The sequence below is a fragment of the Argentina silus genome (assembly GCF_951799395.1).
Source record: "Argentina silus genome assembly, chromosome: 19".
NCBI classification, from domain to species: Eukaryota; Metazoa; Chordata; class Actinopteri; order Argentiniformes; family Argentinidae; genus Argentina; species Argentina silus.
Window position 1 is genome coordinate 17173307 of NC_139673.1, and position 18156 is coordinate 17191462.

General features: G+C 44.6%; 1 protein-coding gene across 2 annotated transcripts in view; it reads right to left on the minus strand.

Moving 5' to 3' along the window:
- Positions 1–4839: 4839 nt before the first annotated feature.
- LOC310819944 (SH2 domain-containing adapter protein D-like) overlaps positions 4840–18156 on the minus strand; it is a 31829-nt gene continuing 18512 nt past the window's right edge. Inside the window, exons 3-4 of one of the 2 annotated variants that reach the window (XM_083691377.1) lie at positions 8980–9067; positions 4840–8863 (exon numbers count right to left, since the gene is read on the minus strand). In XM_083691377.1, the coding sequence (XP_083547503.1) occupies positions 9000–9067 (68 nt within the window). In that variant the 3' untranslated portion in view covers positions 4840–8863; positions 8980–8999. The remainder of the gene's footprint in view (positions 8864–8979; positions 9068–18156) is intronic. The other variant, XM_083691378.1, reaches the window with a different exon arrangement.

Genomic DNA, 18156 nt, shown 5'->3' on the forward strand with positions numbered 1-18156 from the left:
ATCACCTTTGTTTATGATTTCTTTGCTTTGGCGCCGCTCATAGTTCCCTTTTCTCCTTGGCGTGTGTCTTGTGTTGTGTTTTCCCAGAGGAAATAAACAATTGTATATAGTTTACATTGTGGTTTGTGCCTGTTTAATACCTACAATAAGTCCGATGCACTACCTTTTTGTTGCGACTCCTCTACCGCCCCTAGACGTAGACGAGTTGAAATCTGGAGTCGTAACAGTGTTTGAGCGGGCGCTGTTTTGAATAATGCCAAAGCCGCGCTCATACTTCCGCTACGTTCCAAGGTAAAGTCCGATCGTTTCCATTGAAATGGTTTTGGGTTCCTTGTTTTGTGAGGAACTCATTTTTATTCATTTTTCCTCTGGGAAACCTGTCTTTTTTCGACTCAAACAGTGGACCTCTCCCGCGTATTCTCTTTAATCGTGTTATAGCGGGCGCTGTTTTGAATAATTCCAAAGCCGCGCTCCTGCATCTGCTACGTTCCAAGGTAAAGTCCGATGTTTCCATTGAAATGGTTTTGGGTTCTTTGTTTTGTTAGGAACAATGGGATATTTCATTTTTATTTCGTTTTTATTCCTCTGGGAACGTTGTATTTTTTCGCATCAAACAGTGGACCTCTACCGCGTGTTCTCTTTGATCGTGTTAGAGCGGGCGCTGTTTTGAATAATTCCAAAGCCGCGCTCATGCGTCCGCTACGTTCCAAGGTAAAGTCCGATGTTTCCATTGAAATGGTTTTGGGTTCCTTGTTTTGTTAGGAACACTGGGATATTTCATTTTTATTTCGTTTTTATTCCTCTGGGAACCCTGTCTTTTTTCGCCTCAAACAGTGGTCCTCTCCCGCGTATTCTCTTTGATCGTGTAATAGCGGGCGCTGTTTTGAATAATTCCAAAGCCGCGCTCATACATCCGCTACGTTCCAAGGTAAAGTCCGATCGTTTCCATTGAAATGGTTTTGGGTTCCTTGTTTTGTGAGGAACTCATTTTTATTCATTTTTCCTCTGGGAACCCTGTCTTTTTTCGACTCAAACAGTGGAACTCTCCCGCGTATTCTCTTTGATCGTGTTAGAGCGGGCGCTGTTTTGAATAATTCCAAAGTCGCGCTCCTGCGTCCGCTACGTTCCACGGTAAAGTCCGATCGTTTCCATTGAAATGGTTTTGGCTTCTTTGTTTTGTTAGAAACAATGGGATATTTCATTTTTATTTCATTTTTATTCTTCTGGGAACGTTGTATTTTTTCGAATCAAACAGTGGACCTCTACCGCGTATTCTTTTTGATCGTGTTAGAGCGGGCGCTGTTTTGAATAATTCCAAAGCCGCGCTCCTGCGTCCCCTACGTTCCAAGGTAAAGTCCGATGTTTCCATTGAAATGGTTTTGGCTTCTTTGTTTTGTTAGGAACACTGGGATATTTCATTTTTATTTCGTTTTTATTCCTCTGAGAACCTTGTCTTTTTTCGCCTCAAACAGTGCATTCACATGAAATTTAGATCAGACATAGTTATTAACTCAGTAAAACTACTCAGATAAAGAATTTGTAATACTCCAATCTATAAAAAAAAGTTGTGCAATTCTCCAGGGGAAGGAGAAGGACTGGAGACGAGGTGGAGCCCAACGGGCCTGCCCAGCCAGAGAAGAGCCACTCCAACAGCAGCAAGCTGTCCGGCTGGCGGGACAACATCATCTTCGTCAACGAGGTCTTCCAACAGGTACAGCTGACCCTGTATCTCTTGCTGCAGTGTTGAAAGGAGGCTGCTGCTGAGGTTCCTCCACTGCTGCACTGCCTCACACATCCAGCAGGGGGCAGCAGCAGAGCAGCTCAGGGCTCTGCAGCACAGGCTGGATTTCTCCTGCTCCTCTTTTGTGGACCTGTAAGCATGGGAGCAGAGGGACACAGCACAGAGCTCATCCCACTTAGACACAGTCTGTCTGGGGTAAGGACAGACACACTGATCTCTGATGAGGAGGAGGCATGAGGATTTCTCATTGTACAATGTACGCTCCCTCCTCTGTCTCCCCTCAGCTCCAGCAACGTCCTCCTCCCGCAGCTCCTGTACCTGATCCCTGTGGGAGGTGAGAGGGGGGTGGTGAGGCGTGCTGTGTCCCTCTGCAGTGCCCTTGGTGGAGAGCTGGATCTCAGTGAGACTACAAACCAAAGTTATACATAGTTAGTATATAGCTGGTATATGATTCCAATTCTCAGAATGAGGCGTGAATCAGGAAATTTGGTGTTTCACATAATTAGCAATGTTTTTTTAAATTGTTTTTTAATAACTGCCATGGGAGTGGCTGTGGACAAAATCTGCGATGGCCCTATATCCAATTACATTTTTGAAGTCCCTCTCTATCAGAAGAGGTTTTATGCTCTCATCTTTAAACCCAGATGAACATGTATTGTAATCTGAACTGTCCTTAAATATAACTTGAAATGGTGACTGACTACTGCTTGAGTTTGTTTTGTGTGAATCTGTAATGACACCAACTCTCATTACAGACCATTATTGACCAATAAGACACTTTACTACATTTCTATTTCTATCTCTCCACAGGACGAAAATCATTCCTATGGGATTTCTCATAGAGTGAAATAGGGCAGATTTCTTGACAGATTTCATGTTGACAGACATCAATAGCAGACTCCAAAGTCACTAGGTCTCAACTATCCAGCTGAAGCATATTGAACAACACTTATTTATTTGTGTTCTAATGGCCTACTCTATGTTACTACTCTAACTCTATGTGATAGAGCTAACTTCGGAGCGTGCTCTCCATTTTATTAACCAAAATGCCACTAATTGAAAACAGATATGGTCATGTGAATCTAGGGAAATGGCACAAGAAAGACGCAATCCTAGCAACGACAATTGTCAATAGCACTAATTATTCTGCTCTGCATTTAATGCGTTGCGTAGCACTCAATGTTATATTTATTTTGTGTTTGCGTGTCTGTCTAATTTTTTGGCTGTCTAATTTATTTTCTGTTTGTGGCTATCTAATTTTGGTTAGATACACTTGAAGGAGGACAGTACACTAGACGTTTACTTAAGACTGATGTAATATTCAAACTGTCTCACACTACAGGTATTCAACATTTTCTTCTCTCTGTTGTAGCTCCTGTAGGTGTTTACTATGCCCTGACTGATATCAGGACTTTGGCAGAGGAGATGGATAAATTGGCTAATGGTACTACGTAATCACAAGAAATATTGGGAAATGAGACTAATATATAATAATACATGCAATTTAGCTACCGCTTTTATCCAAAGCGACTTACATTGCAGTGAGTGCATACCTTTTCAGTATGTACGGTCCCAGCAGAAATCTAACCCACAACCTAAGCGTTGTTTGCGCCATGCTCTACCAACTGAGCCACAGAGGACCAGGAATAAAGTCCCAGAGACCCAAATTGTTAACATTCTAGAGCACCAAGGGCGACTTCATTTTGTAGCCAATCCAAGTATTATTGCTAGGTGAATACCACATTCACCTAGTACCACCTTGGCACTCCAGGTGGTGAGTGTACCGGAATTCTTTGGCAGTGAGTGAGTTAAACGCAGATGACAGTTCAAGATACAGCATCAGTAGACAAACATGTTTTGCAGCGCTCACTCAGTCCTGTACATCATGCATGCTCATGGTGTCAACTCAACGTATTGTATGTGTGAAATAGGACAAGCAGATCTCACTCACTAGTAAGATGAGGAAAGTGGTTCTTTTATATTTCCTGTTGTAACTCATGTTTTTATTATTCATTTTGGTAATTCTTGATTATTATACTTTGTTTAAAATAATCAAAGAGGGGACTGTTGGAATTGTACAATATTCTATGTGCCTCTCGACCTTTCACCTAGTGGTACCATGCCATAACCAGTACACAATGCAGAGACATGAAATCAGATGCTAGGGAAAGGGGGGGCCTAGGACCTGTAGCCCTCCAAGGCCAAATTCCATTGCAAGTCTATATATTCTAGTAGTAGTGTTACTATACTGGTACACAGTACACAGTGTGTCTTTATTCTTGATGTAAAGTTGGAGGACATTACATATGAATTAGTTTAGTTGTGTTTACTTAATGTGGGGATGAAATATGTTCCTCTGACACTAGACACCAAAATCACTACTATAGAGAGTGAAATGTTTGATTCTGTCTTTGAGATTCTTATAGCCCAATTTTGTGCAATAATATCTATTTACTAAAATCTGATCTTTAAGAAAGATATTTTTCTCCCTCTTTACGCAGTCTTGGATATTGCTCTGTTAAAGAGAAACAATGTTTCTTCTGGAACTTTTTCAAGTTTAATTGTGGTATGATTTCTAAGTAGTTTGTTGACTATTAAAGTGATTCTACGAGATAATTTCTATAATCTCAGCCTACAGTTCTCAACGTAGCGCTAATGAGTTGGAAACGGGTCCCTGTTACATGCCCTCAGTGTGGTACGTCTGTGTGTGGATTCCACGTAGACCAATGACATCGACACACTTAACAGTAATGCTGCTTCTAAAGTTGGCGATGATAAACTAGGGAGTCTGTGGCTGAATGAGATAAAACAGTGATTCAATTGATTATATTTGTACAAACTATGCATTGATAATTCAGACACAAAATAAGAGGTTAAATAATACAGAAATAGTTATTGCCATATCCCGTAGCTTCTCTTTAATGATTCATTCATAGATAGTGACAATTCAAATAATTTGAAAATATGTGGCTGCACTGTTACTAATGCTATAAATGCAACACATGCTTATAATGTGCAAACTGAATTATAAACCCATTATAAAAGGAAACCTTAGTGTTAAGTGTCACCAAAAGAAAAGAAAACACAGAGACATTAAATCAATTTGAGATACTCCATCACTCATTTATTTGCAAATATATGTAATAAGTGTCTGTAAGTAAAGACAATGAGACTCCTGTGGCCCTGCATATCAGAGAGAGAGAGGGGAAAAGGAGAGAGAGGGGACATAACAAGAAGGCATGTGAGGTTATTATTTAAACTTTAACTAGAATACTTATTGGATTTCACTGAAGTATCCTTTGCGGTTACCGATGGAGTCTGACCCTGTGGAATTCCTAAAAAAGAAAGAGAAAAAAAGAGAAAGGGAGGGGGGGTGCAACATTAGTGGTAAGAATAAAATTACTTCCAATCATTTAAAATGACTTATTCCGATTACTTAATAGCAAGTGTGTGTGTGTGTGTGTGTGTGTGTGTGTGTGCCCCCTCAGAACGACGTCATGAGAAGCTGAAGGTGGTGCTCCAGGAGGCTCGAGACTCCAACGACCAGAGACTCCGTGTTGAAGTACCAGGGAACCTCCTGACCAAACATGTCGTCCAGAAGCATCATCAGCCCGCCCTGAGGTAAGGCTCTGAGTTACTGCTAGTTCACAGTACTCATTTAAACTGAACAATAGATTGGATGCTAAATACTAGAGAGAAGGAACAGTAACAACATCAGAACTTGTCTGTACCTTCAGGTGCAGCAGGCATCTCTCAGCCTCTGGTTTCATGTTGCTGGCAGGCAGGCAGGTGTGTAGGAGAGTACAGAATTATGATGTATTATCTTAATATATTATAATACACAACACATATTCTCGTAAATCTCCTGATGTCTTTATCTTCCCCCTGCAGTCCTTCCTGTTGCCGTCCTGCGAGGCGTCAACCTCGGGCCTCTGTAGCAGCAATCTCTATCCCTTTAACAACCATGTGCACCCTTCAGCGACACAGATAGTCACATCTCCATACACACTGATGATGTCATTTCACCTTTCCCCCTTTCATCAACAGGTGACGCCAGTGTGAAGGAAAAATCTAAAACTCCCTGGTAACACAAAGCCAGACTACAACATAAGGTGACAGATTGGAATTTTGAAGGCCACAAACCGACACTGATATTGGGGGATTGTAACCTGAACCAAATTCCTCCTTTCACCAACCCCAACATATAAATTGACAGTTACCCTGGGGCCTGCTGCTACCATTTCACCAAAGTTTTGGAAAAGGCCCCCATCCACCCCATGCCCGCATAGTGGTTCTCTCGGTGGACATCAATAACAGAGACCATGACCCATGCCACAGACATCACTGAAACAATTAGCAACCATTCACAAACAGGCCACAGAGACATACCCCAATGCAAACATTTACATTCCAGTTATCAATTTCACACACCAACTTAGCCAGCAAGGACAGCACAACCTCAGGATCCTAAACAGCTACATCACTACACACCTCTCCAACCTATTAGAAATACCCCATGACACATTCTTCACTGCACCAGACAACACACACTGGACCAGCACCACAGCAGACAACATATTCAAGAACTGGTGTGCACAGCTACATTTACAGTAGCCCACAGCCTGGACACACCCACCCCCATCAGAGCTAGTCCCACAGAGTCCCCCCCCTCCCCCCTCTATTCTTCCTTCGGCCACTACAGGGCCCATTAACCCCTTTTTTTATTGTATGTTATTGTGGTGCATTTATTTAGGCCTGAGTGGGTCTGAAGGGTGGACTGTGTGTGCTGCTGCCAAAAAATGGACACTAGAGGGAAGTCAAGAAGAATTTGTTGGAGCGCTATTGAACCATCAGGGTGTGAATGCTTTAGGAGAAGAAGTGCTACGTGGGCGAAAGTGCAAAGTAAAGTGTTGATTTTAAAATCATAGCAGGCCTGCCTATATAAATAGATAATAACAATTACAAGATAAAAAGAAAATGCTGGGGACATGTAATAAATTAGTAATAAGCATAATAAGACAATTATAGATAACAGGACGTATAACCCCCATAATAATGTGGCCATGTGTAAGTGCTTCAGTTTTCTTCAGTGGCCGTCCCAGTCACTGGATCTGAATCCAATAGAACACCTTTGGGAAGTGGTAGAACGGGAGATTCACAGCTTGAAAGTGCACCTGAAAAATCTATAGGTATTGCGTGATGCAATCATGTCATCATGGACCAGAATCTCAAAGGAATGTTTCAAACATCTTGTGGAATCAATGCCACGAAGAATTGAGGCTGTTTTAAGAGCAAAGGGAGGCCCTACCCAGTATTAATATAGTGTTCCTAATAAAGAGCCCAGTGAGTGTATATGTGGTTGTTAATGGCGGCAGCTAATGGGGATCGATCCTAAAGATAGAGAGAAAGAAAAGAAGACAGGAGTGCTGGATCAGAGACCTTGAGTGGATGAGTGCTGAGACCTGTCCTGCTCAACACCTTCAGACAGGCCATGAGTGAATGACAACTACTACATAGTAGTAAATGATGCATCTGCATGTAGAAGATTATTTTCAAATACATCAAAGTAATTCTTCACATTGAGAGAGAGTCTGGCGAGGGAGAACCCTTCAACTTTAACAATAGATATTAATATGATTTATTTAAACTGTTGAGCCCCTTCATTGATCGCAGATCTGAAATGATGATATGCTGCCCTCTTGTAGACAGACAAGATTACTTGAAGTACACATATTTTAGTGTATGTGAAACCAACCTATTCACTTCCTAAAAGGCTGCAGTCACAGTGCAGATCAGCATTACCACACACAGACAGACTTCTATGAGAAACTCCTACCCTAACTCTCACCCTATGACTGAAAGGAGAGGCATTGAGATCAGGTGTGCTTCTCCTCGGACCATTGACTACCCCAAATGTGTAGGACGTGGCATAAAATGATATTTACCTGTGTATTGTTGCATCATACAACATCTGTGGCGAGGATATCAGTAATATCCCACTGTAGACAAGTGTTTGTGTTGTGGAAGATGCTAGTTTAGCTTGTCCTATTGGCTTTCATGGTGATTATGTAAACTTACCTTTTATTTCTTCATGTGAGACCATACTAGCATTATATAAGAACACATTGGGTATTCTTGGTTATGTTAGCTAAGAGAGGATACTATATTTCAATGTTAATACAACACATTGTAGCTATATGTCGCTATTTCTTTGTTAGATCATCTCTGTGATGTATGGCAAGGCAATGTGTGGATGTGAAACCATATCATTGATTATTGTTTCTCTTTCTCAGTTTCACTCTTTCTATGTCAATAAACCTGAAGTCAGACTGACATTCTGTCTCCAGACTCTTGGGAGGTGTTTAGAGGTGTTGAGCTATGTATGAGGACAGAACAGGTGTCTATAAGTATTAACAGATGTTTGTTTCTTTGTCGCCACAGCCTACCTGAGTATTGCTGCTGACCATGTCCATCCCTTTATGACCACAGTGTACTCATCTTCTGATGGCTACTTCCAGCAGGATAACGTGCCATGTCACAAAGCTCAAATCATCTCAAACTGGTTTCTTGAACATGACAATGAGTGACACTGTACTCCAATGGCCTCCACAGCCACCAGATCTCAATTCAATCGAGCACCTTTGGGATGTGGTGAAACGGGAGATTCACATCATGGAGGTGTAGCCTACAAATCTGCAGCAACTGCGTGATGCTATCATGTCAATGTGGACCAAAATCTCTGAGGAATGTTTCCAGCACCTTGTTGAATCTATGCCACAAAGAATTAAGGCAGTTCTGAAGGCAAAAGGGATTCCAACCCGGTACTAGCAAGGTGTACCTAATAAAGAGGCCGGTGAGTGTATGTGTGCGCTCTACAAACATTATAAACCATAACTTACTGCATGAATACTTTATTCAGGTATGGCCATTCAAAATAAATATGGCTTCAGCCACACTGGTGACTTGGTTTTTGTTGTAGGCTTATTGTTTCACATTTTTTCTACTCAAGCTACTTTTTATACATATTTTTGCTGTTAGTCTCCTCTTACCTTTTGAATTCTCCTGACTGTTAATACACAGTTCATTTCAGCAAATTACCATTGTCCAGCTGTGGATAGACATCTGAGGAAGGAACATAAAGAGAGAGGTCCTGCTCAATGTAAATCAATCAACCAACCTATCAATGAATCTACAATCTAAACTGTTGAATCTATCAAAACAGTTTTCCATTAGCCCACCTGTGCATTGTGTTCGCTGTCTACTCTGCCAAGTGTGGCTGTTGGGTATTGAACTTGGGTCTGTTTACCCTTGGAAAAGACGGGAAAACTGTAGATAGATACAGAGGTAAGAAAGTGAACCAGATGAACAAAAAAGAAACACTAGAATTGTAACTCAAAATGATCAAAAAATCTCAAGTAAGTGTGATGGCACTTCTCTCCTGTTCACTAATTACCTTTTCACTGTGACTAAAGCTTTGTTCCCTTGTTTTCACCACTCCCTTTATTACTTTCACCTCCTCTTCACAGTATATTAAAAAAAAATTCTCATTTCTATTTTTGGCATCTGTCCATTATTCTTCATCAGTCTGGGGAATCTCTTTCTTTTCATCATACGATATTTTGGTTGTTTTCTGGGTCTTTTAAAGCCATAGTCCACCCATTCAATCATTATTGTATGTTTTTCTTATTTTGGTTCAAGACTATGCATCTGTAACCTTTGATAAGCCTTCATCACTTTGTTAAAGTACTTGGTTTGAGGTTACTTTTGATTGACGTTGGCATGAAATATAATGTGGGAAACATTGATTTCCGTTGATGGCAGTGAATGACAATGTTAGGACAGATGAGATAGTGAGGACGTGTGTGTGTGTTTCATTGTGTGTGTGGTTCACTGAATGAGTGAGTGGGGTCATCAGTGATAGACTGCTGTGTTAGTGTGTGTGCGTGTGTGTGTGTGTGTGTCTGTCCTCTCATAGCTCATCGCAAAGATCCCTATAGAGGGACGTTGAAGGGTAAATGTTTAAATCCAGACAGCATAATAGTTGTGTTTCCGTGAGAGAGCAGACAACAGTGTGTCTCTGGAAGGCAAACACAGAGAAGGTCACTCCTGAATAAATGTCACAGATAAATTGGCTCCCAGAGAAAAGACCCTTGGGTTAACTTACAAAACAACAAGACTCGTATAAAGAACTCTATCATGGCAGGGAATGGGCATGTCCAGTCTCTAGCAGAAAGAACTGGAGGGAGACATGGAGAGAGGGAGAGGGAGAGAGGGAAACATGGAGAGAGGGAGAGATGGTGCTGGGGTTATGATGACAGCTTCATCAGTGCCTTCGCCCCTTCAGACCCACCTCATCCTGCCCTGCTGTCAGCCTGCTCTCTGAGAAGCATTAGTCTCTCACACACACACACACACACACACACACACACACACACACACACACACACACACACACACACACACACACACACACACACACACACACACACACACACACACACACACACACCAGTCTGCCCCCACTCCCACAGGACCACTCTCCTTGTCCTCTGAACAGAGTTGACTAAGGACGGACACACACACACACACACGTCCCCAACGAGGACACAGGGACACAAAATCACTCTGGTCACAGGGTGAGGGTGATCAATTGTGGAGTTATGACAGAACTAGTCCCACCGACCTGTAATCAAGGCTCACTGGGGTACAGATGGACCCAGAGGTATCATTCAATCTATTGATCCCCTTGGTGCTTTTAGAGGGGCTGTGTTGGGTTGCAGACGCTGGTGTGTGTCCTTAAACGCTGTGCTAACGGTGTGGATATGCCGTAAATCTGGCAGGGAGCCAAGCACACACTTAGACGTTGGAGAGGGCAGAGCACAGGTTCTGCATTAGCTCGGTCTCTCAGTTCTCTTTCTTTTGTTCTGTCCGTCCTCGTTCTCTCTCTCGTTCTCTCTCTCTCTCTCTCTCTCATTCTCACGCCCACTCCCTCCCTCACTCATTCCTTCATTCTCGCACCTAATCAAGTTTGCCTTCACGGTGGAAGTGCCAACAACCTTGATTTCCTCTGCAGCTCTCTCTCCTCCCAGGCAGCTCAACCACCGCCCGCCGCAGAAAAACACCACAGCACTTCATTTAAACCAGAGCAAACCGGCTCCTTCCTGCTCTCCTTCATCAGCCTGCCAGACCTGACCAAACCGCCCCGTCAACTCCAACGGTCAACAATCCGACGGCAGGAAACCCGCAGACGTCTGCAGTCAGCCCATAGACACATCACGAGCCTCTGAGTGGGGAAATGGATATTTGACTTGACGTATCAAATGATTCCCCAGATCCTCTGGACCAGTTGTGTTCAGAGCTGGAGTGTGGTGCAGTGTATTAAATGCAGCAGTCTCCAGATGCGTTTCGCCCCATGGCTATGTAGGTTCAAATCCACCCGTGGCCCCTTTCCTCTCCTCTATCTATCTATCATTCCCCCTGTCTAAATATATAACAAAGTATGAAAGGTGAATTGAATTCCACCCTCCTTTATAAAAAAAAAAAAGGAAAGAAATCATTAAAAAAAGTTGTTTTCAGAGCTGAAGTTCAGAGCAGTCTGATAGGTCAACTGGTGTGACTGAGGAGTCCTACGGTGGCCTGTGAGAGTCAGCTGGGCTGCTGGACCAGGCGAGCATCGCAACTGAGGACACAGTAAATAGAGGGTGGAAATTCTGCAGAGCCGTATTCGTCATCAGCAGTGGCCGTGACAGGGATTAATGGAGTCATTAATCTTGTGTAGGAAGGAATGGCTTGAGGACCCCCAACCTGCGGGGGAGGCACTGCCCACCCAGCTCAATGTCCGTGCCTGCTCCGGCATGACGAATGGCCATCCTGTCTGCCAGCCCATCTATCCATCCCCCTGGCACAGCCTGCCTTACCAGCGGGGCCTCTGCCAGTGTGCCCACAACACTTCTCCTCCTTTCATTCACATCCTGAGCTTACTGTACGTCTCAGCCAAGAGGTGTGTGTGTGTGTGTGTGTGCTCCAGCAGGCAGTAAAACAGCTCAGTGCAAACTCACTGTTCCATATGAGTCAGGGAGAGAGGCCGCTTTTACAGGCGTGTGGGCCAGGCAGGGGAAGGTGGAAGGGGAGGGGGGAGGAGGGGAGGGGGAACTGTAACCTGTACTCTGTGGTTCAGGGCTGCAGGAGAGAAAGCCCATGTGGTCCTATGGTGGCCAGTGGGGACGTGGATGCCAACGGTAGGACTGACAGAGCATGGGCTTGCAGTAGTCAGATGTGGCCTAGCACTCTCGTCCCAATTCTAAATATTGCTCTACAGGAGACATCACAAACTTGGGTGTGCTCACTTCATCTTGCCTTGCATGCAGAGTTTGCACTTCTGAGACTCTTCTAGTGCTTGCATTGTGCGTGACATGGACATCAAGCATGTTTTTTTCTTTCTTTTCGAAATATTCAAATATGGATTTTTTTCCACCAGACCGTTACCGAGCTTGTCTTTAACACACACGCGCAGGCAATAAATCCTAATGAAAATCCACTTATGAAGGGAAAAGCATTAGTGGAAGACCTCAAATATCTTAAGCCAGACTCCTGATCCCTCATACAGAGGATATTAGGTGATTGAGGTAGGTAGTCTCACCTCTCCCACCACAGAGTCTAGAAGTAAAATGTATTGATAATGAATAAGGGGACAGATTTGACGTGCATCAGATCATATAAGGACGTATCGAGCGGCGGTGCCGGGCAGCCGCCGTCGCTAAGCGAATAGGCGGAGGGGTTATAGGCTCGGCCACGAGTGCGAGACCCCTCTCATCTCGTCAATAAGTCATCAACCGTCCTAGACACTTGCTCTGGCCCCCCCACGCTGCGCCTCATATGCTTTACCGTTTATGCTTGCCTCACTAAATGCCAAGGCCGCAGCTGTGGAATACGCCAGACAAAGCCAGCAGTAACATTTCCGACATTCCTCTCCTCTGTCTGAAACCTGGAGAAATAAATGCTTCTATTTCTGCCTCGAAATATAATGAGGTCGGGCCTCGATGTGCAGCGAGGCAATTATTTTCCGACGAGTTGTGGAGATCTGCATGACACACATCTAAGACTCCAATGTCAATCTGAGGAGGAGAGGATAATGACTAAATAGCACTGTGAAATCGGGGGGGGGGAAACAAAGATAAGCATAAATCCCAGTTTCTCAATCACAGCGCCGGCGTTACGTGAAGATGAACACTGTCTGTACTTGTTCAGGATGTTCCTCCAGTTTCAGCTCGGAGCTATCAGTCGGGCTTATGGGGCCAAGAAATGTGCCGCTACATGTAGCTAGCTCTCACGGACCAGAGTGAATACCCCCACCCACACACTCCACACACACACACACACACACACACACACACACACACACACACACACACACACACACACACACACACACACACACACACACACACACACACCTTTTAGAAACTCTCACGGACCAGAGTGAACCACACCCACCCACCCACCCACCTTTTAGAAACTACTTTGCATACCACATTTCCTTCCACTCACCCTCTAAATGGCCCTATAAATAAAGCCACAGGTAGGCATCTGCTGTGGTGGACGGAGCAGGGTTGAAGTCTGACTGTGTGTGTGTGTGTGTGTGTGTGTGTGTGTGTGTGTGTGTGTGTGTGTGTGTAGAGTATGTATGTATGCATGTGTGTGTGTGTGTGTGTATAGTGTGACTCACACGAGGGCCATGCAAGCCAGCGTTAACCGAGGCAGTAAAACACCAGCGCTCCTCTTCGGAGCTGAGTGGGTAGAACTACGGCATCATGAGTAATTAGATTAATGATTCCACAGTAGGAAGGGCACATCTGCTTGGCAGTGGGAATAAGAGCACAGCTAGTGCCAGCGTTAGGAAACTTTTCCCAGCACTGACTAAGCATGTTCCCGACTGTGCTAACCGTGTAGGAGAAACAAGGTGATCCAGAAGGTCTTCCCACCATGAGTCAGCGAGCGACGACGGAAAACATCAACCCTTACCTCTGAACGTTCTGGATCGTTGCACAATCATACCCACTCGCCGACTGGGTATGGCCTATCACCTGGATGAATGTGAGGGGCAGCAAATGTGTGTCTGGGTGTCTGTGTGTGTGTCTGGGTGTGTGTGTGTGTGTTTGATTTGTCATATTTACTGGCCCAAACAGTGGTATGTCACACCAGAGGAAAGACTTCTGTCTCGTTCGACTGACTTCTGTCTGTCCGTCTGTCCGTCCCCCCCCCCCCCCCCCCCATGTTGGCTGTTTGCACAACAGCCCCCCCCCCCTCGTCCCCCTGCTGTGGGAAAACTCTCACATGGCTGACTCGGCTGAGGAGAATGGGCCCCTGGGTGTGTGTGTGTGTGTGTACTGTGTACAGAGAGAGAGAGAGAGAGAGAGAGAGAGAGAGAGAGAGAGAGAGAGAGTGTGTGTGTGTGTGTGTACTGTGTAGAGAGAAAGACTGTGTGTGTGTGTGTGTGTGTGTGTGTGTGTGTGTGTGTATGGGGAGGGGGGGCGGGGGGATGACACTGAGAAAAATGGCTTAAAGCGGACAGCTCTGCAGTAGAGACCCAGGCCTCCCCGCTCTGGCTTTGACAGTGTAACAAGTCTCAACAAATACAACAATGTAAAAGAGAGAAAGAACACACAAGGGGGGGGGGGGGGGGGGGGGGGGGGGGGGGTCGGAGCTGCTTCCTGCCCTTCTTCCGGTAGCCCAGCCCCACCTGTAATTAGGTAGTGGTGATGCTACTGCTGGGATATGTGAGGAATGGCCTGGCTGACAGCTGAGAAGGGGCGCACACACACACACACACACACACACACCACACAGTTTGATACATACACAAACAGCCTCGTATCAGTGCTTTTGAAGACGAAGACATACACACACACACACACTGTGGGGTCTGCTGCAGGGCCTGTCCACGCATGCACACCCAGTCTCTCTCTCTACACACACACACGCCACTCACACACACACACACACAAGCACATGCACAAATGCACACATACACACACATGCCACACACCACACAGACACATGCCACACACACGCCACATAAATCAGCAGGGCAGAACAGCAGCTGACAGTGGGGAAACACCAGCACATTCCATCCGGCCAATCACTCACACAGCCACGCACATTAACACACACGTAGCATATGCCCTGTATAGCGACACATACGTGTGCACATGACAAGCACACACGCAATACACTCAAAACACACTCACCCAGGCAACATGATACAGTCTGAGTATCTGTGGGTACACTTCTCTACATAACTGCAGGCCCTGGTGTAGGCCACACCAGCCAGAGCTGATTATGGGCCAGGCTTTGCAGGTTAGTAAGTCGTGACATGCACCTCCAGAATGTTCATAAATCAGCTGGCTCGGAGCTTAGTGGGGAAAACTCACACACCCACTTACCCCCACCCCCACCCCCACCCCCACCCCCACCCCCAACCCTACACATATACAGTGTAATGTGGATCATTTGCAGCTTAAGGTGGAGAGTATTGCACGGGTGCTTACATAGCATTCAGGCTAAAGGAGCTCTGTGTGTGTGTGTGTGTGTGTGTGTGTGCATATGGCGCAGTCAAAGATAGTATTATACCATTACATAAACAATTCCAAACATCTTTATATTAGCATAACGCAGCATACGCCCCCCATTTACGCAGTATACGCCCCCCATTTAAAAAAGCTTTGAAACAGTAGCTTGCATCATCTTAAATAGCTTTACACTCATTCAAATCCTTAACTGAGGACAATGTACCACAATTTGCCATAATAAAATATTAAAACACAGTAACAAAATAATCAAGGCAAACTAAGCAAGAAATGACTTTGTTCAGTGTTTAAGGCTATAATTATCAATCTGATTCTTAAATGCCAGACGATCAAATTCATGGACTAGCAAATGGGCCTATAAAAAGCTAAAATGTTTATTCCTGCCGTCTGTTCAAGACAATGGAGATGTTCTCTCCTGCAGCAGAGGCAATAGCATGTTAATACTGGGGCTTGACACAGGGAGCACAAAAGAGGGGGAGATAGAGAGCATGTGTGTATGAACCTGTGCGTGTGTGTGTGTGTGTGTGTGTGTGTGTGTGTGCATAGAAAGTCAAGCTTTGAGCTTTGTCATACAGACAAATCCAATCCAGGAGGAAACATGAGACTGTCGAACTGCTGGTGTATCCACACAATGAGACGCAGAGGGTGGACAGAATAAACCCTGCTAATAGAAATGAAACGGGTCTGATTTATCACTGATCCGCTGCCCGTAATTAATTAGACACACTTTTTATATGAAACTGTGATTCACACGCATCCGAATTTTACAGGTTGAAACAATTACAGTTGCTTTTATAGGGGAGGCGGGAGACCAATGCTTTTAATAGTCTATATAAATTTGGTTGGATGGAAATGAAAAACTTGCTCTGACAGCCATGAATATGAAAGTTACAGTTCCTCTTTGGGTTTAGAGACAGTTGTATGCCCTTCAGCGAGATCTAGTGTTCTGGAGCTAGTGTACTAGAAAGGAGAATCCTGGACAGTGCCTGTATGATATCACAGCTCCAGCAGCCCACTCTTTAGCTAGCAGGCAGAGCATGGAGACAGGCTAGGAGAGGACTGGCACTGTTAACAATGCAGAGTCACACAGCTGTGGAAAACCTCTCTCAGCCTGGAGACAAGGGGGGGGGGGGGGGGGGGAGAGAGACAGGGAGGAGGGGGGGGGGGGGAGGGTTTCTGATCAGTTCTCCCACCACTTAGTCCCTCCACTGCTATACTGCAGTGGTCCAGACATTCTGCTCCCCCTTCTCACCACAGAATGTCAGGATGAGATACTGCCTGATAAATATGCTTAACACTGCCAGAGCCATACCAGGTCTGTGGCCTATCAGGGAGACGATACAGTAATGACACTGGGACATCGAATACACACAAAACAAGGTGTGTGTGTGTGTGTGTGTGTGTGTGTGTGTGTATATGCTTCAATCACGGTGTACTATGACACTCACTTGATGAAACAATCAGAACCATTGCCCCTCTTGCTCTGCTCTCTAGTTTAGGGAGGTTATCAACAAGGAAGGAAAAGTGGGAGAATTACATCCACAAACAGCACCATTTCAAACACTCCCTGACAGCTCAGTCAAAACAAGAGGAAGACAAGAATTGGCAATCAATAGAATAAACTACAAGGAAAATGGGAGCCAGGCTGTCTCAGCACACAGCAAACTGACAGGAGAACTCTATATGATCCCGGCTACAAACCAACTGGGAGCTTTACTCAACATGAACGATATTGAACATCGAAAATGAAGATGTCGGATTAATTGTAGTATGTGAAATGAGGATTTTCGTCAGATCATTATTTAATCTAATGATCACGCATACAGTAGACATAACGACAAACTCTGGAGGACATTTACGTTTGCTAATGTTGTCATGATCATTGATGTGTTAATATCTCTTTGTTGAGGTTATTGGTTGCCTCATTTAACATTATAACACATTTATATTTACAATACGTAACTTAAAAAGGCTATAACGTGTTGATTCTGATGCAAAAATGTGCTTCAGAGCAGAACCTTGTCTGAGTTCTGACCCTTGTTCATTACAATGCTCACAGCCTCATAGAACACACTGGAACAGTGTTAAACCTGAAGTCCAAAGTCACATTAAACCTTTATATTAAGCTGAGAGAAGGGCTAGGGTCGGAGGTCACAGCAGGGAGACAGATGAAAACAAGAGATTGCCAGGAGGCCTATTAGAAGACCTCTTGATGTTAGGGTGCCAGTATGGAGGAGGGGTTTAGACTGTAAAGTGGTTCTGCCACTACAGAGGGGAGAGAGAGGGGGTGAGAGGGGGAGATGGCAGGGGGAGATGACAGGTGGAGATGACAGGTGGAGATGACACCGAACATGAGAGAGGTCATCATGTCAAGACCTCAGTCCCAACCTCTCATCTAGCCTCATGTCGTATTTTGAGGTCTGGAATCCCAAATGTGTAGATAAATGGTCCAATGAACCAGAACATTCTTTTACGGCAGGAATATGCTACGCTCATGATTCTCCATTTTACATTCCTGCGTATTTGCCGTCGGCCACAGTATAAACATGTTGATTTTGATGTAATTATGTGGTAAAAATGTTTTACTTGATGTGGTACATGTGGTAAACATGTTTTAGCTGAATCCTAGTGTTGTTAGCGGAGCTACTGCAAAGCACCAGGAGAAACGCACGTAAAAGCCTGTCTTTCCTGAAGATGTATTCAGCTGAGGTGGTTCTTAATTTCACATAACCTGCATGAAGGACGCATTGTCTTTCCTGAGACCAGGACCACTGCTTTGAGCTGTATTTACGGTCGAGTATTTCCTTCTCCATAGGAGATCACTCGCGG